The sequence below is a fragment of the Gigantopelta aegis genome, chromosome 6 (assembly GCF_016097555.1).
Source record: "Gigantopelta aegis isolate Gae_Host chromosome 6, Gae_host_genome, whole genome shotgun sequence".
Lineage (NCBI taxonomy): Eukaryota > Metazoa > Mollusca > Gastropoda > Neomphalida > Peltospiridae > Gigantopelta > Gigantopelta aegis.
The window spans coordinates 34,947,848-34,974,714 of record NC_054704.1 but is presented as its reverse complement, the minus strand read 5'-3'; the positions used below and the strand labels follow the sequence as shown (position 1 = coordinate 34,974,714).

Below are 26,867 nucleotides of genomic sequence, written 5' to 3'. Positions count from 1 at the left end.
ATGAATTTTAACTCTTCATTATGAAGTTACATGCCAATTTATCGGTTTCCCGTTGAAGACAACGGATTATATACGGTGAGCACATTGTTATTATTCAATAAAGAATATTCTAGTTTTTATTTTGGCTGTGCATTTAAATTTCAGTGTGATCATTGAAGGGCTAATTTTAATTTGAGAAGGGCCAGTAAGAATTTTCGTCAATTGGCCCTGATGGCGACCATGGTTTTTATGTTACTTTTCAACCCTGAACTAGTACCGTTACGTACTATTGAAAGTCAATTAAACGCCAAGGAGCGTAATACAGTGGGAAATGGGTGTGAGAAGTTGCAAAAGAAATGTAATATGCTTTTTCATGTGACAATCTGTTTTGTTGTTTATCTTGTGTATTGTAATAATAATTTGTTTAAACTGTGTTTAATTATTGGATATCAAATTAAACACACACACACACACACACACACACACACACACACACACTATATATATATATATATATATATATATATATATATATATATATATATATATATATAACTTTTCCATTTTTTCATGGTGTTTAACTATTTGGCTTTATATGACACACCGTGGTGCAGGGGAATGGCCAATACAACACAAATTGAAATTTTGAATAAAAGCAGTATCTATCTGTGATATTTGTATTTTTGCACAGTTCTTTACACTGTTTTTATTTAAATCTTGCATTTTTATATTGATGTTGATCATCACCTTACTGTACTGATATTTACTCGACGTATAAAATTTCGCGAGATGATCTAGATAACTGAAGTCATTTGTTTTTGTATTCTGATCAGCTGAGTCATCCAGATATAACAGCGTATAATAATATACGATTACGTAATCTCGATTGCCACACAATGCGTAAATATTAATAAGTTTACTTTCGTTTTCGTAGAAACGAGCTTGTGTAAAATACTTGGAAAAGTCAGTTTTTATTTCGGCGTAACATGATTACATAACTCTATATTGAAACTGGTAACTAGTCGATACATTAACAGCCGCTTCAAACCGCTTTATATTCCATTCTACAGGACGAGTAAATACAGCATCAAAGTAAGAACCAAAATGTCCATGAGATGCTATGGATTTTTTCGTTGTTCAAGCTGCAACAAGCTCTGGGAGAGCTCACACGCATACTGTGACAAAATTGGAGGCGTTCTCAAAGTAAGTGAAGCTTTACAATTTAAAGATAGGCCTTCTTGCTTCAGTGTTTTAACATTAAACTGACATGTCTGGAAATCTCATATATTATCAGAAATACATTTATGTGGATTCATCTTCCCACCAAAGTCGAGTGTCTACTACCCCCGTCAATTAATTAATAACAATGAACTAAAGGACGCTCGAAGTACCATCATTATGTAACATATTCCCATGTTATATCTAACTGACCCCTCCGTATAACGAATTAACCACGCCCCCCCCCCCCCTCCCCCGTCACACGTGATGCAAGATTAGACAAACTTTCAATAATGGCTGCCAATTTATTTAGAAATATCGTTGTTTAATTAAAAAGCCGACAAGAGGAGACATTCAAGTATTTCACTACAGGGTACATTTACGATGACAATGTGATTTAAATCGACGAAACCATTTTTACTTCAGTAAATCGAAGCACAAGAACATGGAAGTGACGAACGTCGAATGCAACCAAAACAACATTTAGAACATCCTATGCTAATTTTTCTTGTCAGGACTGATAAATTAAAATGTCTTGTTTGTTTCTTTTTTCTTCTTCTTTTTCATCTTAATTTTTGTTGTTGTTCAACTTTTATAATGGAATCCCGATATGCCGAGTAACAAGAGAATAGAAGGCGCGGCGACGACCCGGCCTCGACTTGTTTAAAACCGTGGCATCTTTATGCTTTGGTCGGATTGTGTTAAATATTTTGTTTAAAAAAAAAAAAGGGGGGGGGGGGGGGGGGGCGTGAACAGTAATATTAAAATACAAGGCGTGGGGGAATGCTAAAAGTGTACCATAATTTTATGCACGAAATGTTACAAAACTATAACAGGATACAGTCGCCTGTGCAAAATTATGCAGGCAGTGGTTTAGTTTGTGGGATTGCAAAGTTTATAGGGGTGTATTCTTACATAGCTACACTGCTTGAACAAACCGATATACAGCACTTGCCCTATTTATGAAACCAAAACCATACACGAAATTAAAATAATAATAATAATAATAATCATAAATCACAACTGGGGACCACATCTTCGGCCCATCAGTTATGTATACTAACATTGGCCCGTCTTCGTTCTGACAAGACCTATTAGGGCTCTGTACGTTTGGATGTTCCATCCTTTATAAAATCAGGCTGTCCAGCACACCATCCTCTATAAAATCAGGCTGTCCAGCACACCATCCTCTATAAAATCAGGCTGTCCAGCACACCATCCTCTATAAAATCAGGCTGTCCAGCACACCTTCCTCTATAAAATCAGGCTGTCCAGCACACCATCCTCTATAAATTCAGGCTGTCCAGCACACCATCCTCTATAAAATCAGGCTGTCCAGCACACCATCCTCTATAAAATCAGGCTGTCCAGCACACCATCCTCTATAAAATCAGGCTGTCCAGCACACCATCCTCTATAAAATCAGGCTGTCCAGCGCACCATCCTCTATAAAATCAGGCTGTCCAGCACACCATCCTCTATAAAATCAGGCTGTCCAGCACACCATCCTCTATAAAATCAGGCTGTCCAGCGCACCATCCTCTATAAAATCAGGCTGTCCAGCACACCATCCTCTATAAAATCAGGCTGTCCAGCACACCATCCTCTATAAAATCAGGCTGTCCAGCACACCATCCTCTATAAAATCAGGCTGTCCAGCACACCTTCCTCTATAAAATCAGGCTGTCCAGCGCACCATCCTCTATAAAATCAGGCTGTCCAGCACACCTTCCTCTATAAAATCAGGCTGTCCAGCACACCATCCTCTATAAAATCAGGCTGTCCAGCGCACCATCCTCTATAAAATCAGGCTGTCCAGCACACCATCCTCTATAAAATCAGGCTGTCCAGCACACCATCCTCTATAAAATCAGGCTGTCCAGCACACCATCCTCTATAAAATCAGGCTGTCCAGCACACCATCCTCTATAAAATCAGGCTGTCCAGCACACCTTCCTCTATAAAATCAGGCTGTCCAGCACACCTTCCTCTATAAAATCAGGCTGTCCAGCACACCATCCTCTATAAATTCAGGCTGTCCAGCACACCATCCTCTATAAAATCAGGCTGTCCAGCACACCATCCTCTATAAAATCAGGCTGTCCAGCACACCTTCCTCTATAAAATCAGGCTGTCCAGCACACCTTCCTCTATAAAATCAGGCTGTCCAGCACACCATCCTCTATAAAATCAGGCTGTCCAGCACACCATCCTCTATAAAATCAGGCTGTCCAGCACACCTTCCTCTATAAAATCAGGCTGTCCAGCACACCATCCTCTATAAAATCAGGCTGTCCAGCACACCATCCTCTATAAAATCAGGCTGTCCAGCACACCTTCCTCTATAAAATCAGGCTGTCCAGCACACCTTCCTCTATAAAATCAGGCTGTCCAGCACACCTTCCTCTATAAAATCAGGCTGTCCAGCACACCTTCCTCTATAAAATCAGGCTGTCCAGCACACCTTCCTCTATAAAATCAGGCTGTCCAGCACACCATCCTCTATAAAATCAGGCTGTCCAGCACACCATCCTCTATAAAATCAGGCTGTCCAGCACACCTTCCTCTATAAAATCAGGCTGTCCAGCACACCATCCTCTATAAAATCAGGCTGTCCAGCACACCTTCCTCTATAAAATCAGGCTGTCCAGCACACCTTCCTCTATAAAATCAGGCTGTCCAGCACACCCTTATGAAAAAGTAGCACACAATTAGGAATGAAAATATAGAAAATGTAGGACAGAAGTAGGAAAACGTAGGACAAAAGTAGGACTGAAACAGTACGTAGCGACATTATTCATGCTCATATTGAGGAAACACTTGTTTATGTGGTGCTCAGTTTGTACATGTATTTTGTGTTCTATCAAAAATAATATGAATCAAATTACTGTATACTATATTAATCAATATACATATTTACATGCACAGCAATCAGGGTTGAAAATTAACATGAAAACCATGGTTGCCAGCAGGGCCAGTTGAAGAAAAATCTTACTGGCCCTTCTCAAATTCAACTAGTCCTTCAATGATCACATTGAAATTTAAATGCACAGCCAAAATAAAAACTAGAACGTTCTTTATTGAATAATGTGCTCACCGTATATAGTCCGTTTCCTTCAACGGGAAACCGATAAATTGGCATGCAACTTCATAATGAAGAGTTAAAATTCATATAAAAACATGTTATTCAGTTTTAAACCCATACCAACTCAAGTAACATATTTTTGAAAAAGAAATCCAATCTAAATAAAAAAGTTTCTTTACAAATTACCATTAAATTATACAGATTAAATCTCATTTTTAATACAGGGTTGAAGACAAACCAGTCTGGGAGTGGCAATCCTCTTTGTGGCGATGCAAGAGGGGTGAAATATCCACTAAAGGATTTCCTCAGGAGTGGCTATAGACGAGATACTAGATAGAGTTATCCTACTCTCAGCACAAAATGTACTCACAAAGATTTGTCTGTTCTAGAGGCATAGGCAGATAAGAAATAGTACTAAATATTATAAGACAACCCATGCCTACAGAACAATAATAATTATACAAAACAAAAATTTAATTAAAAAAATGTATGTAAAAAAAAAAAGAAAAAAAAAAGAGAGGCAAAATTATATATTACACTAGTTTAACATAAAACAAAACCACAGATTGCAGTTCGCACAATTTGTTTAATATTTATTATGAGAATACTTCCTAACATTTTCTTTTTTCTCAAAGAGAGGGTCTTTACATATTAATCGCCATGCAGTCTAGTACCGGTAAATATATTTATTCAAAAATGTATCTTTCTGTGGCATCTATTTTCAAATCCTCGAAACTTGTACAGTCAAATGAGCAATTAAAGATTACCATTTGATGGGAGGTGTCGAACTGAATCCCAAGTCTTGCAAGTCTGACTTACTCCTTAGCAGCAATATGTCAAACACAAAAACCAATGAATATTGTATTAAATGAACTTGTTGAAAGTGTTTCATTTTCAACAGCAATTTCACGACTGCCCCAGTTTTTCTTTCACATATCAGTTGAAACTGTTCTATTATTTTTATCATTCTGTTCTCAATATCAAGAAGCAATGTAATTTATTTAATAGTTTGTCTTCAGAATCTCATTTTCGACATATAATCATTGACTTCACATCCGTTCGTTCAGTTGCTGAAATATATATCTACTCAAAAGAATTTAAGGGTCAGACGATATTTTCGACATTATTTTCTGAATGTCAATTATATTAGCTAGACCATAATGTCACGCATGGTATTGTTCCATTTTGACGAAAGTGGGTCTAAGCAACCCATAAATGAATTAAAATCCACTGTCATTGACACTGTCGACTAGTTCTAATGGCGAAAACATGCTTACATTTTCACGTAAATTAGGACGAAAGCGAAAGGTCTGCTAAGTGCCCATAACTTGCTTTTTCACAAAGCGCTTCATTTGCACGCTTTGCATGTGTATTCCATGTTCCCAATGCTGAATTTCCGTATAATTGGAGCTTGCGTTCGTGTACGGTGCACACTCCAAATTCGACAATGGTACGACGTCAACTGACTATCGAAGATCGAGGAAGGGCTATTGCTTGGCTTCAGGATGGCAATACGCAAAGAAATGTTGCTCTGAGACTTGGTGTCAGTCAGTGTCGTTGGCCGACTGTGGCAACGGTACCAAGCAACGAATTCTGTTCGAAATCGTCCACGTTCGGGAAGTCCCCGAAGCACTACAAATAGAGAGGACCGCTACATCACCAATATGGCTCTACGTCAACGCACAACCACTGCACGCCGATTACGTGACAATCTGCGGACTGCGGCTGGAACTCGAGTGTCTGATCAAACCATACGCAATCGTCTGAGAGCCAATAATCTACGCTGCCGTCGCCAGGCTGTTCGACCACCACTCCTACCACGTCACAGAACGGCCAGACGTCACTGGTGCACACTTCATTTGCGGTGGCAACGTGTTCAATGGGGTCGAGTGATGTTCACTGATGAGTCCAGGTTTAGTCTCCAGTTCAACGACGGTCGGGTTCGTGTCTACAGACGTCCTGGGGAGCGCTTCGCTGACGTTAACGTTAGACAACGTCACCGGTTCGGTGGTGGCAGCGTCATGGTGTGGGGCGGCATCTCTATCCACCACAGGACCCCCCTCTATGTGGTGGATGGCAATCTGAATGGAATCCGCTATCTGAATGAGATTATCCGGCCGTTGGTTCTCCCAGGCCTTCAGCAGATTGACGGCGGGGCAGTTCTGCAGGATGACAATGCCAGACCCCACCGCGCCAGGGTGGTAACGGACTTTCTCAGAGAACAAGGTATCGCCAGGATGGATTGGCCAGCATATTCGCCTGACTTGGCCCCAATAGAGTCGCCTAGGACGAATTAGGCAGGAGAGTTCGGGATAACCATGCCCCTCCGGCCAACCTTCATGATCTGGGTCAACTTCTTATGGCAGAGTGGCAGGCCATTCCCCAAGAGTTCTTCAGACGTCTGATCAACAGCATGAGGCAACGATGTGTCGAGTGTATACGCGCCAGGGGTGGATTCACACACTATTAAACGAATGTTCTAATGTGTAAAATCCATGTTTGACAACCTTCAACTTTGACAGCATGTCATGTGACTTTCTTGTATACAGTGACGTTTATTTGTGTTTTTTTTGTAAATATGGAACAATAAATTAAATTTTTGGTGTAGTTTACATCATCAATCTAATACACTCTGAAACTTATTTGGTTATAAATTTTTGACCCTTAAATTCTTTTGAGTAGTATATATATATAAAAACAAACATGTTAAGTATTTCACATCCATTTGAAGTAGTATATTAGTCTGCAACTTAATTACATATCTTTGTATTAATTTAAAGTTTAATTTAATTTCAGAAAAACATTTTTTAACAGTTGGGTTGTTTTGGGGTTTTTTTTTTAAATATTTATTTTCCCCATCCATTCTGACCATGTTAAAGTTGGAGAGCCTTGAATTCATGGCCTTACATCAAAGTGATATAATTTATATACAAGTACATATATCTAATTTGTGGTATAATAATGTTATATAGTCATATATAACAATTTGATACATAAATGCATTTGTAATGTTTCACCGGCCTCGGTGGCGTAGTGGTTAGGCCATCGGTTTACAGGCTGGTAGGTACTGGGTTCAGATCCCAGTCAAGGCATGGGATTTTTAATCCTGATAGCGACTCCAAACCCTGAGTGAGAGCTCCACAAGGTTCAATGGGTAGGTGTAAACCACTTGCACCGACCAGTGATCCATAACTGGTTCAACAAAGGCCATGGTTTGTGCTATCCTGCCTGTGGGAAGCGCAAATAAAAGATGCCTTGCTGCTAATCGAAAAGAGTAACCCATGTAGTGGCGACAGCGGGTTTCCTCTTAAAATCTGTGTGGTCCTTAACCATGTCTGACGCCATATAACCGTAAATAAAATGTGTTTAGTGCGTCGTTAAATAAAACATTTCTTTCTTTCTTTTTTTTTGGTAATGTTTCTGTATAAATTAACGATTGGCAAAAAACTAAACAAATTGCTATGACGCATATAATGGAAAGGACTGGGAAATATAGAAGAAGAAAGAAGATAAAATGGTTAAAACACATAATAATAAATTGATAAATAAATAAATAAGCAAACAAACAAACAAAACAAAACAAATAAATAAACAAATAAAATAAATAAATGCATGGTGTGTGTGTGTGTGTTAAATCTATACTAGCGCGAAACGAAAAAGACCTGGAATTCGAAACAAGCTATTGTTAGGAAATATATTTCAGTCTAGGGGTTCAAAAAATTTCAAAAACATTACTTGCCACAGGGCAAGTGTCAATCAGATATTCACTTGCCCCATATTTTTTCCACTTGCCCATATTTCTTAAGGTAACCAATTGTGTTACTCTTATTTAATTTAATACAGTGCTTAATAATGTAATAATATTGAAAGTAATTGGTTTGATTGCACAAATAAAGAATTTTGCCAATAGGTTACAACACTTACTCAGGAAGTACTAAGTGTATATGTCTGTCCAGTGGTATCTACTGTCTTCTCTATTTGTTGATTTAAACTTTATTTTTTAACTAGTGTCCATTTGTTGATTTAAACTTTATTTGTTTGGTAGTGTCCACTTGTTCATCTCAACATAATTATTGTGTCGATGTATGTATTAGTGACCGTGGATGTGGCGAGAAACCTTTCCACTTGTAAGCCATTCTTTTATGGCTGGCATTGGTTGAAACATGTTTATGGATTTTGGCCCATGTGTCATTATTGTGAGTATATTATTTAACATTCTCTGCCCCAAAACACTTTTCTGGGATGTTTTTACCCTGTTTATAGCCGAGAAAAGTCTCGCAAACAGCCGTGGCTGGGCTCAAAGTAAACATGAGCTCTGTTTATGTTTTTAAAAACTGCATGTTTGGTAAACAACAGAAGGGGACGGAGTGTACATCGATTGCAGCCTTGTATTTTTAATTTATTGAGCATAATTTATTTGTTAAAAACTATTTATAAAGCAGAACAAAATAATATATTCATGTATGCTTAGAGAGAATCGCACCATCATGATTATGGCGTAGGGCTAATGAAATCTAACTTCACCTTACCTGTTCATTTTACATGGACGTAGATTTACATTTGCAAAGTACTGAAAAACATTAAGTATGTTTTTGCTACAAGGTTTATTTATATTTCAAGTATGTTCAAGTGAACTCAGAAATTATAAACGTGCTTTACACCCCCGTTCATTTGCAAAGAGTAGATTCCAGAGTCCACCGCGTTAACGTCTAATATAATTTGAATATGACAATTTTTGTAAGGATTAAACATTTTGATTGCATTCACAAGGCATGTATATTTTATTTTTATTTAAAATACACCTGCGAAGTCACAGTATTGTCTCAACGCTCCATTATTTTTCAGTAATGGAGAGATGAAACCCTACTTAATTAACCCACTAAAATCATTAGTGTTAATTTCCATACTAACATATATTCACATAAAATTATTACTCAGTTGTGTATTTTAAGTAGGGGAATATCCTCGTAACTCTCCATTCCTGAAAAATAATGGGACTCGTCTCCATTATTTTTCAGAAATGGAGAGTTACTCGGACATTCCGCTATACATAAGCTGTAAAGCGTATTGGACGCTATTTCCAAGTTTGAAAATCATCGAACTGATTACTTGTACGAATTCAGTCAAACGTTCAGTGGCGGAAATTACCGATCTTAGTCGATAGTAAAAGGGGAATAACTCTAAAGTTGTTACTGAACTTTTCAACACATTGTTTTCCGTTTTGGTGTTAACGCGTTAGCAAGAGTTCCGATCGTTCCAGCATTTAGAGTTAGTTCTCCTTAGAGCTATGTAAATGCTCGAACGATCGGAACTCTTTCCAAAGGTTTTACCGAGATTTGTAACAAAACAAAACAAAAAAAAGTTTTAGGTGTTAATTATATAGTCACTTGTCATCGGGCATATGCAGTTAACATAATTACTTGCCCGGCATGAAAATTCCACTTGGCACGGGCGTCGGGTGATGAGAATTTTCAACCCCTGCAGTCAGTGTTTCTGCCAGAACTTTTTTTTGGGTATGGCGCTATGGAATTAAATGCAAACAGTCAACAGGGACCTCCCCCAGAAAGAAAATGAGTTACATTTAGGGTTAGGATTAAGAAATCATACAATAATGATAAGTGTAATTAATTATGTCAAAAAGTTAATTTAAAAAAATAAAATCCACCAAAGAAAATCATATGTAGGGTAGGTAATAAAAACAAAACAGACGTAAGTGCTTCATCTAGGTGGTTATGGGTTTGAAATGTTTTGAAATTAGGGTCAGGACATTACATTTCAAGCACATGACCAATTGTAAACAGCAGTTCTTTTACTATCATTCATTTAAAAAATATAATATCCATTAATTTCCAAGATTTTAGGGTACATAATTTTACCCTCGGTACCCTCTGGCAGAAACCACTAAGTGGAAAATTCTAAGAATATCAGAGGGCTAGTCAAAGATCACAAACACTTGAACATAATGCGTTAACAGAGGAGCATAAAACAAGTCTTACCCATGAATGTCCAAATTTACTTTTGTTCTTTTGGTTCCTTGCAAATGTTAACATAATACGTGTGGGACTCCCTTGGTGACAATACACTGAAACGAAAAAAAAACCCCACACCAATACATGTAGTACCTGTTTAATTACCATAGAAAACAAAATGTCATTAAGGTTAATAGTATACAATAAACAGAAGGTGCATGTAAATATTTTAGAATTTGTTCAAAATAAAATCCATTCTGTACAAATACAAACAATAAAGGAATAATAAAATGTCTTGCCAGTATTTATTATAAATTACCTAAGATTGGCAATTGATCTGCTGTTAGGTGAGGAATTGTTTTAATATATATTATGGTAAAATTGTGTTGTTTTAATTGGGGGGGGGGGGGGGGGGGGGGGGGGGGGGGGGGGGCACTAGTGGATGCAAAACCAGCTAAAGTTAAAGTTTGGCCAGGACAGTGGGCTAATGGTTAGTGGTAGAAACTTCAGCGTGCAGTAGCCTTCACCTCGCCATTGCGTCATTAATTCACACTGTGGGTGTGAGTTGATAACAGGATTCGAACCCAGTACCTACCAGCCTTAACAGCATGATTAAATTACTACATCACCGAGGCCCATATTCGAGCTACTTTTGATCTTTGATACTATTGAATAAAATATACCGAAGAAAGCATAATATTCAGGGCCGTGGCTAGTGGGGCGGGGCAAAAAAAAAACAATCTGGTAAAAATAATACCGGTTATTGACATTGACGTTTTAAGTATATAACCCAGTCTTCTACGGAGAACGGGACGTAGCCCAGTGGTAAAGAACTCGATTGATGCGCGGTTGGTTTGAGATCGATCCCCGTAGGGCACACTGGGCTATTTCTCTTTCCAGCCAGTGCACCACAACTGGTATATCAAAGGCTGTGGTATGTGCTATCCTTTCTGTGGGATGGAGCATGTAAAAGATCCCTTTCTACTAATGGAAAAAGACTATATATATATATATATATATAAACAACAAAGAAAACAATCCTTGGGCTTGCCATTGTTTGCCAAGACAAAGGCCATGGTATGTACTATCCTGTCTGTGGGATATTGCATATAAAAAAAATATCTTGTTACTAATGGAAAAAATGTAGTGGGTTTCCTCTCTAAGACATGTCCGAATTACCAAATGTTTGATATCCAATAGCCGATGATTAATAAATCAATGTGCTCTAGTTGTGTCGTTAAACAAAACAAAAACTTTTTCTTTGCCAAGAATGACGGAAGGAGCTATCGTTCCAATGATACTCCGTTTTTTTTTTCTTGTAGCCGATGTACAAGCAGGACTGCAAAGATTGCCAAGTGAGCTGTCTGCCGTACAAGGTGGAGCGTCTCACCTGCTCCATTTGTGACCAGCAAGACTGCACGTGCACCCGGGAAGAGAAAGAAGAAAGACACACGGATCTGAACAAGCCACACCTGTCGCACCTGTGTGAACGGTGCAAGAAAGGCCTGTCTTGTGTGTCCAGGCGATACTGAACGTGCGAAAATCACCTGGAAATCAAAATTAACAAAATGACTGAACATTTATTGTACAATGTAACATCTGCTGTTCGACTAGTTGTTAAGTGAAGCTTTTGATGTCATCTAATGGCGTTATGCTGTACTGTGACCTCGGTTTATTTACATCTAATTTGCAAGGTTATCAAAGTCTGAAATTATGTGATCTGAAAAATATAACATATTTTAATTACACTGAATATATTAGCTATTACTTGATAAACATGTATATTGGGTGATTCATTAAAAAATAAAAAATAAAACACCCCAAAACAATAAATAAAAATAATTTTTTAAATTGTTTTAATTAAAACGAAGTAGGTAACACAGAACATTTAAAATGTGTATGAAACAAGTTTCGTATTTTATTTAGAGATGGTTAAATTGCCAATTTTTTAAATGGAGCATTATACAAAAGCCCCCCCCCCCCCCCAAAAAAAAAAAAAAATAAAATAAAATAATAATAATAATAATAATAATAAAAAAAAAAAAAAATGTAATAATAATAATGCTGTTACTGAGTCGCTACTCCGTATCTACTGTCCTTTCTGAAAACGATAGTCGATTGTCCTACCACCTTTTACCACAGCTCGTAATTATTATTATTATTATTATTAGTAGTAGTATTATTTTTTTTTTGGGGGGGGAGGGGGGTTAGGGGTCAATTCAATTCAATTCAATTTATTGCAAATTACCAAACAAGCTGGTGTCAGCAAACAGATAAAACACAAACAAACATGCAACATCTATAACAACAACAATTAATAATAATAACAATATTAACGTACATGCCAGACGGAGAAACAGTTTGTATTATAGTTGTAGAAATAAAGTATATTATAAAAATAAATGGTTAAAGTACTGGGAAATAATTAAATTAAATTACTGCACCACTGATAGATGGAACAAGAACTTTACGTTTAGAAATACAGCCGTCAATAAATGTTAATACATGGTGGGGGATTAAATGCATACCTTTACTTTATCGAGAGTTATTTCCCCTCAACATGTCGATATTTTGAAAGGTATTTTATCGTAAACACGTCGGCACGACCGCTGTCGACTTTCGAGGATGGAGATAAGTTAATAGGATTAGAGTCGGGGACTTTCAAAAAGCCAAAAAAAAACATAAGGGAATGCATTTCAACGTAAGATAAAAAAGATAACGGGCTGTGGTAGATGATGATATTTATATGGAGCAACATACCATTGTTAGGTGAGTGGTGTCTCAGTTGTATAATATTTTTTTGAAATTACGTTTTGTACCATGCACCATTTCAGAAGTAAACTATACATCGCAGTGAACATCCAATAGACAATGTAATACACTGCTTTTATGTCTTTGTTTGGATGTGTTTTCCGCTATTTAATTATGTGTGTGTGTGTGTGTGTGTGTGTAGCACACACCCCCCCCCCCCCCCCCCCCAGCAAAAATCGATATATTGTAACCACTATCGTAACGTACAATATTTGTGCAGTGCTAAAATATGCATGTATAATTCATGGTTTTCCACAGATTTGATGGTCATTAGAATACGATTTCCAAATGATTTAAATCACGCGAAGTGAAGTTATTTGGTCATCAGTTTTGGTAATTAGTTTCAACTAACTGACAAATATCTGAACAATAATGATTAATAATTTTTTTAAACTATTTTTTATTGATTAATCTTACCCATGACCCTATCTAGCTGAGTTAGGGGCTGTAGCCTTCCCCTCCCCGAAATGTACGAAAACGAGCCTAGTTAGTATAAAAGTTTTCTTTTACTCTAGCTAGAAATGTCCCTATATTGCTGTGTGCCGATTTCATTGTGTTACTCTCCCCTAGTTATTTAGGTTTAATTAAAGCCCTTGTACCTACACTTTGTTTTTATGGAAAATTAAGTATTGACCAAAACATCAACAAAACCCCACAAAAAACCCCACCTACATTAATACCACGTTCGTGGAATTTTTTATTTTTTTTCAATTACCTTTACTAGTATTTGACACTTTGTTCTTTTTGTTACCATAGTAACTATATAATGCAAGAAACGTTTGACGTATAAACATAAATTTATAAAGCATTTAAAGGGCACTGTATTTTATTTACAATGTATGTTTGCAATGTCTAAACTATGTATTGTTGAAAATATTATTCACTGCTCCCGAACATTATTCAGTATTAGAATTGCTCTGTTGTGTGATCTCATATGATGAAAATTATTATCCATTTGGAATAAATATATTTAATAAATATTAAATTCCAAACAATGGTGTTTTGGTGTGGCTGTTCTAAATATAATCACATGGAATAAGAGCGGAGGGTGTGGGTGTGAGTGTGTGTGGGTGTGGGTGTGAGTGTGGGTGTGGGTGTGAGTGTGGGTGTGTGAGATAACGGAATCAGTTTGTTTTAATCCTAAAAGAAGATAAGCATGATCATTTGGGATTATTTATTCAGAACATTTTGCCACAGATCCACAAACAATAACATAATAAACCGAAGGTCTCAATACCACTACTTGTTATTTTCTTGATATGTTGTGCTATATTATGGTTAAAGGTCCACAATCATGGCACATTATTAATACACAGTATATAAAACAAATACATAAACATTACAGTATTAAACATAAAAAACAAAAATACTATCCCAGTTAGTAATAAAGTGACTTTTTGTAAAACGCTTGGGGAAAACCCCCACTGCTCAGTCGATTTGACCCACATCAGACCTGTGACGTAGCATCAGGCGTTCAGTTAGTAGGTCAACATGCCGACAGCAGATAACGATTGTTCGAAAAACAGCTGATTCTTAACAGACGCTAGTTTGGACATTTTGGTCTTAACATATTTGTACATCTACTCTAATGGTACCTCGATTGGTGAGGAAGTGGTATATAAGCACGTTAACCTAGTTACCTACCTACCTGTGAAAAGCAGGACACAAGTTCAGTCCCTACTTTTAAAAGTGGGATATTAACATTTGACTGTAATAAAACTAATATTGTACTGACAGTAAATAGCAACGTAAACGTGTTTTGACGGGACAGACTGTACCTGTCGACCTGGCAGAAGTGTGCAGGGAGTCTCAAATGCCAAATCAATTAGTACAAACTTATATTTCTATACAAGCCAGCCATAAATCTATTTTTAAATTTGCCTTGAACAGATCTCTCCGGAGAAGTCAAAGGTTGTATTCACAACAGGCGTTCTGGAACAATTGTCTGATGGAAGGAAGGAAGGAAGGAAGGAAGGAAGGAAGGAAGACATTTGACTTAATGACGCACAACACATTTTATATGGCGTCGGAATTTTCTACTAGAAACACGCCAAAATTTACACACATCCCTACTTGATTCAAGTTGATCTTGGGCAGAATTCTTTTAAAAAGTTGGAACTACCCACCTCAAGCGCTTGATGGGATCATGCCAAAACTTGATTAAACCCATATAGATTCAAATAAACCTTTCAACTCCAATGAAGAGAAATTATAGGATATTGCTGTAGAAAAATGAATGGCTTTGTCTTTTGTGAATCTGATAAATTCCACATTAATTCATATGTACTCCAGCCTGTTCATACAACTAAACCAACAAATTGACGTATTTGATACTTATTGGCAAGGCGGATCTATACTAGTCACAAGAAATTAAGGGTCACAATGACATTGCGTCTGAGTAGGGTAGCCATTTTGTTGTGCCATTGGTATTGAAACGATCTTGCAGTTAATGAATGATGGAATGGCTCACTTACAAGCATCTTGCTATTTGTCTCATGGATAATATGTTATCGTTCAGACATGACAGGGCTCGACCATAGTACAGAATGCTCAGTTTACGTTTTGGTGACGTGGTAATCCGAAGCCCGATGGCAAAGAAATTTATAGCCTCCCAACCCTAATCAAACATGAAATGTGTTAACATAGAAAAGCAGTTTCACGTGCACCATGCAGTTTTCAGGCAGGTGCCCTGCTTAGTCAGAAAACAAAATGTTAAAAAGTCCAAAAAAATTGGATTTTTTTAATGCATTTGCCACACGCTTTCTACCGGCAACCAAACACGCTGCGGTAAACGGCTCATGTACATGCAATCTGAAATGCTTTATTCAAGTCTGTAGCCTACTCTTCATTATCTATCACAGCACCGGATTTTTTCTTAATTTTTGAAAAAGGTAAAGGTAAAATTTTATACTGGCCCTTAACTTGTTGTGACTAGTATATGAATACGCATCATAAAAGGTCAAGTCATTCACTTAGTAGGAGGGATCATTTTAGCATTTCAAAAGATGTCTCGCTGACATGTTTTCCCTACAGACGTTTCACCGACAAACACTTCTAACTCTATCCTAGATACGATAACGTAGCGCTGATATCGACACGGTCGTCTGTTCACGACGTAGGCGAAAGTTACAATACCGTAACTAACTCTATCCCAAACCTTAATTCTAACCCTATGCCTATTCATAACCTTATGCCTAACCTTAAACCTAACTGTAATAGTAACTATCTTTTGCCGAAAAGTGTTGGCGAAACGTTCTGCCAAACATACCAAGATTACGGCCTGCAACGTAGAATTCTAACAATAGTTAATGTTTCTTCTTCTTGGGCCGCCACCCATACCCACATACCTACATCAAACAAATCATGTCCAAGCTGGTCGTATGTCGACTCAAACACACACACACACACACACACACACACACACACACACACACACACACACACACATTAAATAAAATTAAAAACAAACAAGAAAACGTGTTATCGATAGTAACACTAATTTAGGAAATTATTTTACTTCGAATACTAGTCAAACGGTTACCATAAATCCTTGTATAGAAGCCTAGACTTCTATTTATTTCGTGACACTCTGAGACCCGGCCTCTATTCAAGGCAGGCTTCTATTTTTGCATGAATAATTTTCTGACATACATGTAGCGTTGTTGTAAAGTCATCTGCTGATGTAGGCTTTCGAGCTTTTTTGTGCATGTGGAAACCGCTTATCTCAAATCCTTCTCCATTCCTGTTATTCTCGCCATGTAGTTGCTAGTTTGCGCGCTCTTACAACTCGATTCTCGTCATATAACCCACTAGTTGTTAACCTGAGCATTCGTCTGAGTCGGGAGTTAGAGAAATTACCAAGCAACCGCTGAGTTGGCCAACTTCGTCGTAACAGATGACAGTCTGATCCTAACATAAGAGAACTTATTGTGATCACACCATAACCTTACTTCTAATTTGGCAGTCTCAAACAATAATGCTTTAATGCATGAAATAATGCTTTAAACAGGTTTCAAAATGCATCATGTTATAAACATTACGAGTGAAATTATGTTAATTTTGACGAAATATTTTAACAATAATTCTATTTATAAATTCAAAATTTAGGGATGGAAACAGATTGAAGAATAAAAACATATATAAATGATTCAAATTAACATTGGAATGACACTGGCTTGGAAACAGGAAGTTTTGCAGAGATACGTCGTAATCTTACTGTCAGTGAAGACATTTCTTCATGGTCTAGATGATGAATTATTTTAATGTCGGATGGAAAATATTTCCTTTAATCCACTTACCAGCCACAAATCAACAACGGTGTATTGTGTTTGTAATGCACACATTCTGACTGATAGATGACATGGTTATTTTATTTTTATTTGTTATTTTTATCATGTGGAATTTTAGCAAACTTTATTTCATTGAAAATGAAGAACTGACATTATTTGCATAACTTATGCAAATTGCCTGCTATGAAATAGTACGCACGCACGCACGCGTGCGAGAGAGAGAGAGAGAGAGAGAAGAGAGAGAGAGAGAGAGAGAGAGAGAGAGAGAGAGAGAGAAGAGAGAGAGAGAGAGAGAGAGAGAGAGAGAAGAGAGAGAGAGAGAGAGAGAAGAGAGAGAGAGAGAGAGAGAGAAGAGAGAGAGAGAGAGAGAGAGAGAGAGAGAGAGAGAGAAGAGCTGAGAGAGAGAGAGAAGAGAGAGAGAGAGAGAAAGAGAGAGAGAGAGAGAGGAGAGACAGAGACAGAGAGAGAGACAGAGAAGAGAGAGAGCGAGCGAGAGAGAGAGAGAGAGAGAGAGAGAGAGCGAGCGAGCGAGAGAGAGAGAGAGAGAGAGAGAGAGAGAGAGAGAGCGAGCGAGCGAGAGAGAGAGAGAGAGAGAGAGAGCGAGCGAGAGAGAGAGAGAGAGAGAGAGAGAGAGAGAGAGAGAGAGAGAGAGGGAGAGAGAGACTTACTTGACTTTGTTCGTCAGCTGAACTGTAAATTTTATGTGTACTAATTAGCAACTTCGTAGGCGCCGGAAGATGTCCATCAACTCTGAGGGTGGTGGTGGTGGTAGTAGGTGGGAAGGGACGCAGTCATATATTAATTTTTCTTTAAACTGAGAAATGCATAATCTTTAGAACTGGGGGTGGTGATAATGCATGTAATCTTCAGAGCTGTGAGGGGCGGGGGTAGTGTAGTTGCGCAACCCAGATTGAAACAAATATGAATTTCACACAAATATTCTTCCACACATCCTGAGAGAAATTCCCATAAATTTATCATTATGAGGAAGATTCTATAAGACCCCCCCCCCCCCAAAAAAAAAAAAAAAAAAAAGAAAAAAGAAAAAGAAAAAAAAAGAAAAAAAGAAACAGAAAACCAATAACACCGAAAATCCCCGCCCCATCCAAAAAACAACAAAACAACCCCAAACAACAACGATTTAAAAAAGGAACAATTGTATGCTTAGGACATATTATTATTATTATTATTATTATTATTATTATAGAATGTTTATTGTGCGTAGGTGAAACAAGTACATTCATAACATTGTATTTAGACTCGTAGGGGAGAATGTAGTAAAAAAAAGAGTTGTCTGACCTACCCTACATAATATTTACGACACATTCCTTTGAATACAATGTGTTTGGCCTAACATTTAACACATATATAATACTTATACAAGTATTCAGGTTTCCTTTAATATCATGTCAATTTCCATCTTTTGAAATATGCACACGCTGGTACTGGATTACTGGTTATGCTCAGGGTAGAGATATTCTGGTGTTATTTGGGTCCGGTTTTTACAGGGTTCACTGTAAATTAAAATTGAAACATTTCATTTCTCAAAATAAGTAACCTCGTGATGAGTAACTTAATGAGCTGGATATATATTTATACGACAACACATTGGCTGACTGCGATTACATAAGGCGCATCTGTCACTGTAACGTCGCCTATACTCGTCGCAAACTGCGATTAGCTGTATCATTTGAGTAATATCACATCACTGTATTTCATATCTCTAATTATATATACAGACGGCGTGTACCATGAACCCCGATCTGTGTAAATGTTATGGATATTTTCAATGTGAAATCTGTGGCCATCATTGGGAAAGCGCACACGTTTATTGTGATATCGACACTGAAGAGGTAAATATGGACAGTCCTAGAGTACTTCTATATTGTGTTGTATATCTAAGGCTGTAATATGTGCTGTCCTCTCTGTGGGGAAGTGCATATAAAAGATCTATTGCTGCAATGGAAAGAATGTAGCGGGTTTCCTCTAAAACTAGGCTATATCTCAGAAGTATCAAATGTTTGATATTCAATAGCCGATGATTTATAAATCAATGTGTTCTAGTGGTGTAAAACAAAACAAACTTTAACTTTAATTTATCCTGTTAATAAAAAACTTTTAAAAATAAACTGAAAAAAGAATAAATAATTGAGCCCCTAAAAATTAATCTAGGTGTTTTCAAAACATCAGCCATGTTACAATATCTTTATTTAATGAAACATTATTGTCTCTCATTCATGATACGCATATTGCAGTTGCTAGAATATTCCATAAAAACGTACCTTTATAGGCAGGGCAAATGGCATAACCTTTGGTTTAAAACTTGTTTTAATATCGGTAGGATATGAATTAAATAACCGCCGTGGGTGATTAAAACAATTCCTTTTGGTCATGGGGGTTGAGGCAGTTTAAAAAAGGGGAGAGGTGGTAATCCGTAATATATAGATAGACCCATAAGGTAATAACTATCAGCAGTCTTGTTGATAAATAGTGTCCTATTTTGCATTTAAGTTAAAGGCTAATTGCCAGAATACTATTGTCTTGCATTTTAAAATGTTGTTGAGAAGTCGTAGAGTGGGATGCCATCATATACCCTCATAATTGTTGTTTCGTTATATACAAATATCGGAAAGAGTATTGTAAGGTAGCAAGTATCGAACCTTTGTTTTTAAACTTCTTTTTTTTCAGTATCAATAGACCTGCTAGACCATATGCATCAAATAGCCACCATGAGTTATTTTCAGAACACCCGGGATCACTGAGGAGGAGCTAATTTAAGAAGAAAAGGGGGGGGGGGGGGGGGGGGGGGGGGGGGGTAATCAGTATTATTGAAAGCTATAAATTTAATAAATATCAGCACGTTTGTTGATAATGTCTTATTTTGAATTTACCATAATTTATGGCATAATGACCAAGTGCCAGAATACATTTGTTTTGTATGTTGTCTTTATTGATGAGTCGCAGGGATGTGATGACGACATTGTTATATTGTTGTATACTGTATGTTATGTGTGTAGGATCATAGGTCACGTTTTATCACCTTTTTGCCCCCCCCCCCCCAAAAAAAAAAAATAAAATAAAAAATATATATATAATAAAATAAAATAAATAAATAAATGACACTGAGACCAGTTTGGTTTTGTGGAAATAAGCTGTTGCCGTCATTCATCTCAAAGCAATGAAGGAATCTTAAATGGGATATTTAGAATATGATCATTTAGACACGGATAGTGAATCAGAAACGCTGATAAAAGAACGAGAACGAAGTAAAAGAAGGCAGAGGCATGACAAGGAGCTGCATACGGAGCTAATCAAACACAAGTTGGAAGCTGACAATTGTAAAGCGATAGTTGGTTTGTAGTACAAAGCTTATTGTGAATAAGGTGATATAAGACCTGCAGATGTGGATGGACGCACTGTGGAAGAGCCAACAGCCTCAACTGATGGAAGAATAGTGTGATGAATCAGGAAATGAATCGAAGATTTGAATATTACGTTAGATAAATATATTTTTCAACTTAAGGAATTTTACTGGTTCTGACATTATGCCTTTCCATGCTTGTATCCAGGATTTGTTTTTAAACTGCAGTAGTTCTTGGAGTAAAGTAGCCCAGTGATGCATGATTAAATACTGTTTTGCCAAAAAGAGGATGTACATAATTTATACTGGGTTTTTTTCGAAACGTCTGCCTATTGGAATGTGGTGTTCATTCGGTCATTTCTCCTATATGGGAGTTCAGAGTATAGTGGCTGTTTAGAGATAAAGTTACCACAGAATTTAGACATAAATGCGATTTTTCAAAAGGTTTGCCCATGGTGCTGCTGCCTACGCACCCATTAGTCCCTTATTTTAACACACAACAGTGTACTTAGGTTGATTACCACTCATATGCTCTTTATTTTGCAACACACTTCAAATAAAATCAGTTGTGGAGTTGTAGCTACACAAATGTCACCGAAGAATTATTATGTTCATAGATCATTGACATCCCGTCCCTTTTGACATTATTTGTACCATAAATGTTTGTGTTCGTTTTAAATGCAAGACAAATTTATTCTGGTACTTGGTCTTTATGGCAAATCAACCGGCCTCGGTGGCGTCGTGGTTAAGCCATCGGTCAACAGGCTGGTAGGTACTGGGTTCGGATCCCAGTCGAGGCATGGGATTTTTAATCCAGATACCGACTCCAAACCCTGAGTGAGTGCTCCGCAAGGCTCAATGGGTAGGTGTAAACCACTTGTACCGACCAGTGATCCATAACTGGTTCAACAAAGGCCATGGTTTGTGCTATCCTGCCTGTGGGAAGCGCAAATAAAAGATCCCTTGCTGCTAAACGGAAAGAGTAGCCCATGAAGTGGCGACAGCGGATTTCCTCTCAAAATCTGTGTGGTCCTTACCATATGTCTGACGTCATATAACCGTAAATAAAATGTGTTGAGTGCGTCGTTAAATAAAACATTTCTTTCTTTTTATGGCAAATCAATATTAAGACATTATTTATCAACAACACTGCTGATGTATAAGCTTATAAGTGTCACTATTATCAATTACCTCCTCTTTCTTGAAATTAGCTCCTCTTCCTTGGATGTTTTTAAAATGACCCACGGCGGTTACGTGATGCATATAGCCTACTGATACTAAAACAAGTTTACAAACAATGGTTCGATACTTTGCCAGGAATATGTATACAATAAAATAACAATGTATATATGACTCCTCGATAACATTTTAAAATACAAGACAAATGTATTCTGGCACCTAAATGCAAAATAGGACGTTAATTATCGATAAAAATGCTGATATTTTTCATCTTATGAGTTTCGCTTCTACGGATTACCTCCATTTCTTTTTTTCATATTTGTACCTCCATTTTTTTTTTCAAGTGACCCCAACGATAATTTGATATAGCCTGCTGATACTGAAACAAGTTTAAAAAAAATAATAATAAAGGTTAGGCACTTTGATAGATTGCTATTATATTTCCCCGTCAATTATTGATAACTGGAATATTGCCGTATTTATAAACGGCATTGCAACACGAAGGGTTGTTAAAAACATATAAACACATGTCACAGCTGCAGCTGAATATCATACCTATGTGAAACGGAGGACATTAATCATTCATTGTTTTGCAATGCGATCTGGATATATTGGTTTGTGTGTACGCGCGCACGTGTGTGTATGTGCGTGTGCGCACATGCATAATTTAGTTCATATCCACCGTAAGCACTAATGTTCCACCCATTTTGCATCACAATAATATAATAATTTCGATTCCATCCTGAATTAGTCTTAAAATTATTAAAAGATACTTAATTTTATCTCAAATTTTAAATTTACATACATATGATATTTACATTAAATTGCATAGCTCTTTACATTGTTTTAATTTAATTTATATACTGATGCATTGATGTTGGTCATCACTTCGTTTTTGCATTTACCTTGGTTTGACACCCTGTAGCCGATGTATTTTTCGTACTTGGGCGTCGTTAAAAGTTCATATTTTCATTAATTCATTCATCCATCTATCCATCCATTCATCCATTCATTCATTCATTCACAATAATAATATAATTTATATCACTTAGAATTATAACTTTAAAAAATAATTATTGATTTCAGGTACCGTTCGGACAGGCATGTAAATATTGCCAGAGTGAAATATACTGGCTTCCGTACAGGGTTGAAGAGCTTCAGTGCAGTCAGTGTAGACTGGTAACCAGCGAATGCGACTGTTCCGTCTATGGAGAGCGACATATAAATGTTCGGAAGCGCCATCTTTCTGAATTTTGCGAGAAGTGTAAGTCTGATCTTCCTTGTGCCGAAGATGACAGTGAAGTGTGTCACGTCTGTGGTGAACATGTCAATGACTGCCGGTGTGGAAGACGTATTCGTCGCCGACAGAGACGCAGGAATAGGAGGGAGTAGCCCACAACATCAGATTTGGCACACACACTCCAAAGCCCAAGAACCCCCCCCCCCCCCCAAAAGGAAACAAAAAACAAACCAAAAACAACCCAAATAACAAGAAACACAAAACGTGACTTTTCAGAATTATTCGAACCAAAATCGCTGCAAATCACATTCTAAACAGTATCTACCTAATAGTTTTATACATGTACTAATGATAAACTAATTTCTAATTCATATCTTTTTGTTTCGCATTGTTTGATTGTAATCGTAATGCTACAAAACTACAACTGAATTACCAAAAATCCTAAATTGTTTCATCAGACTTTTAATTGCATGAACAATAGATGCAATTTTGACAATCAAATACAAATGTACAAATTCTTTATTTTATCGAATGTAAACTTTATTTTCTTCTTACAAGATGTATGTTGCAAAAGATGTTTATGTACTTTTTTCCTCTATAGAATGGACGTTAGCTGTAATTGTTTTTATTGTTAAGAAATGTGATGACAATGGTGTTAATAGTTATATTGTTAACTAAAAACAGGCACACTTGCAGAGAGTGGGAGTTCAGAAGTCCACACCCTGCTCCAAGCGTACGTATTTTGGGTTGTTGTTTTTTAAAAATATTTTTCGGCTGAGCTGAACACCCTAGAAACATGACTCGCCACAGTCTAGAACCACCACCCCACAACACTTTTCTGCACACGCGAATGAAAAAAAAGGTAAATTGTACGCTAGTAATATATTTTAAATGTAAGGCAGATTTCGTGGTCTTCAATTTATTTTTTGTCCGATACCAAATTTGAATTCCATCTAAAGGCAAAGCCACACGATATGAGTGCCTCGTACGAGAATAGCTATGAGAATAGCCGACTGACAAGGCAAACTTTGCAATTTCACCGGTTGCTACAGATGCAATCGGTTATTCTCGTGGCTATTTTCGTACGATACACTCGCATCCTGTGACACCACCTTAAGACGAATAATTTTAAAACTTCATATATCATTACATGTATAGAGAATATTACACGACTTTCAGTTTAGGCCTAATACAGACCTTGCTTTTTAAGGTGCGCGGGTGCGATCGCGCTCGTACAGCGCACGTAATTTAAATTGACGAGTGTGATAAACAGCGCACGTTACACTCAACAAACGGCGCACGTAAACTAGATGAGTGTATTTATCTCCAATGTTTACAAAAATCAACAGTTTTCATAGCTCATTTAGCTGATAGGAATGTCTTTTTATTAAAACAATAAAAATTAAAAACATGACAGTGGCTTCTATGCTTTCGTTAAATTGGTATTTCTCTTTATTGAACAAATCGGGAAATACTGGTTTAATAGACAGATTTTGTAGACGTACACTGCCTATTTTATTTATTTTGGAGAGTGATTTTTCACTCGCCTCAGCATATTTACGTGTGCGATTTTCCACTCGCCTATAATTTTCAAAAACCAAGGACTGCTAATACCATTTTATGAACGAGTACATTATAAAATGGTATTAAACTGAAAGGAGTGTAGTATTTTATTTATTACCTACCTATAATTATTGCTTAGAATTCATCAAAAAGTAACAAAAGTAGACCAGCAGAGCAGCCGGTGTTCGAGTGTCAGCATAGACCCCGCCCACAATCGAGGTTAATGACCCAGCTTTAGATTTTATAAATAGTTTATTCGACGGCGGTTGTAAAACTACTTTGTATAAAACTACTGAGAGTAAAATCAGCCCTAAGTTTTTTTGCTAACGTTTGTGAACTATTTTGACTGGTTTCCGAAGTGGTCATTATGTTTAACATGATAAATGAAACTTACATTCCTTTGGAATACCAAACCTAGTTATTGCATAATCCAAAACATTTTAATTGAACTACGATCGAGGGAATTACATGATACATTTAAAATTAGGAACTCTTCATGGGATGAGACAAAAAAAACAACAACGGAAAAACAGACTCGTAGTGATGAGGCTATATATACGACAAACGTATAATGTCCCTGCACGTTGAATCCAGTTCTTCGTGCAGGGACAAGTTCAGCCTGCCGTGTGTGCGTGTGTGCAGTGACATGAGGCGGAATGTCGAGGGAACTTTGGGGGAGGTTTGGAGGGGGATTGTAAAAAAAATGAAAATTAATATATAATAAAATTATAACTATCGCAAAATTTAGGGGAGAGGGGCGGGGCGGGCCCCCTCCCCCCCCTAGATCCGCCTCTAAAACTGAATTGTCTGTTATTGAAACTTAACATGGAATTTCGTTCGATCTGCACTTTTTGGATAATGGTGATAAAAAACGGAACCCAAATTTCACGTTGCTACGTGTGTTTCAGGGAAGTGAGGAATGACAGAGTAGAAAAATCCGCCAAAATCTTTGTACTTATTAATAATTCATGGAGGATAATATATGAACATATTTCATTTAAGGACATTTAATAAAAAACATTATTACGTGTGTCAACGTTTAATACTTATTGTGCTTAATTCTTAGTGTGCGTTATAGAAGAAAATATATTGATTTTTGTTTCTGTTTTTAAAATTTAAGTTTTGATAGAAAATCCATCATTTTGTAAAACATATTCTTTGTTGTTTGTTGTCATTTCCCTATAAACATAGCACGAAGCTCTAATCCCCCACCCTATATAGTGAAAACAGTGCAAGTTAACCTAGCCATGGTGTTATACCATAGTTCACGTCCACGCCTCCCGCTATATTCATGTCTCAAAATGGTATCACAGTTAAAGCACTTGCGACATCAAATGGTTTGGGGGCTTTCAAGAAGAAGAAAAGAAAAAGAGAAAACCCCAAACAAACAAACAAACAACTTTCTATTAAAACGACAGTATACTGTGCATTAGTTGATTTCATGAGGGATGCCGATTTATTGAGAGGTAAAACTTTTAGAACAACCGCTAGTGGTTAGTTAAATTTTAGAAATAATATGGGATTTAAAATTTGTTTTAACAAAACCACAAGAGCACATTGATTTATTAATCATCGGCTAGGTCTTAGGGGAAATCCGTTACATTAGTAGCAACGGACCTTTTACATGCACTTTCCCAACAGACAGGACTGCACATACCACATTGCACTGGTTATGACCGGGGGGGGGGGGGGGAATCAGAGAATGGGTCCACTGAGTTGACCATACCCTAAGTTGTTGTATATATTGACAATACACGGTGTGCAGGCCCGTAGGAATGACTTTGGGAGTGGGGTGGGGTGGGGCACTAACGGATCGGATACAAGCTCTGTATCAGATTTTGGTTACAATGGAAAACATTAATGTGATAAAAAAAAAAGGGCTCACAAGTGTGTGTGTGTGGAGGGGGGGGGGGGGGGGGTCACGTGTCCCCCAGTTCTTACGGGCCTGGTATGACTCGTTCCATCGAGTGGTACTAACTAAACACCCATAAATTCTAACCAGGACCCGAACGCTCGTAATTCTAAACACAGCTATTTTGTATGATAAACCAGCGCTTTATCAACTGAGCTAACATGGAAATTCCCACTGACTAGTACTGCCAATAAGAGCACTTTGAATACCACGACTACGATACAACTGCTCACTGGTGATACGGCTGAGTTATTTATGTAA

The 26,867-nt window shown here is 37.2% G+C and overlaps 1 protein-coding gene across 1 annotated transcript; it reads left to right on the top strand.

Annotated features, from left to right (window-relative positions):
• Positions 1–922: 922 nt before the first annotated feature.
• LOC121375486 (zygote arrest protein 1-like) lies at positions 923–11,967 on the top strand. The gene is made up of 2 exons (XM_041502961.1): positions 923–1,182; positions 11,574–11,967. Exons 1-2 carry the CDS (start codon positions 1,084–1,086, stop codon positions 11,781–11,783), a joined length of 309 nt encoding a protein of 102 aa, XP_041358895.1. The 5' UTR covers positions 923–1,083; the 3' UTR covers positions 11,784–11,967.
• The last annotated feature ends 14,900 nt before the right edge of the window (positions 11,968–26,867 follow it).

Coding starts and splice junctions, on each gene's coding strand:
- LOC121375486 (XM_041502961.1), top strand. CDS start 1,084: ATGTCCATGAGATGCTATGGATTTTTTCGTTGTTCAAGCTGCAACAAG. Junction 1,183..11,573: donor AAATTGGAGGCGTTCTCAAA/GTAAGTGAAGCT, acceptor TTTTTCTTGTAG/CCGATGTACAAGCAGGACTG.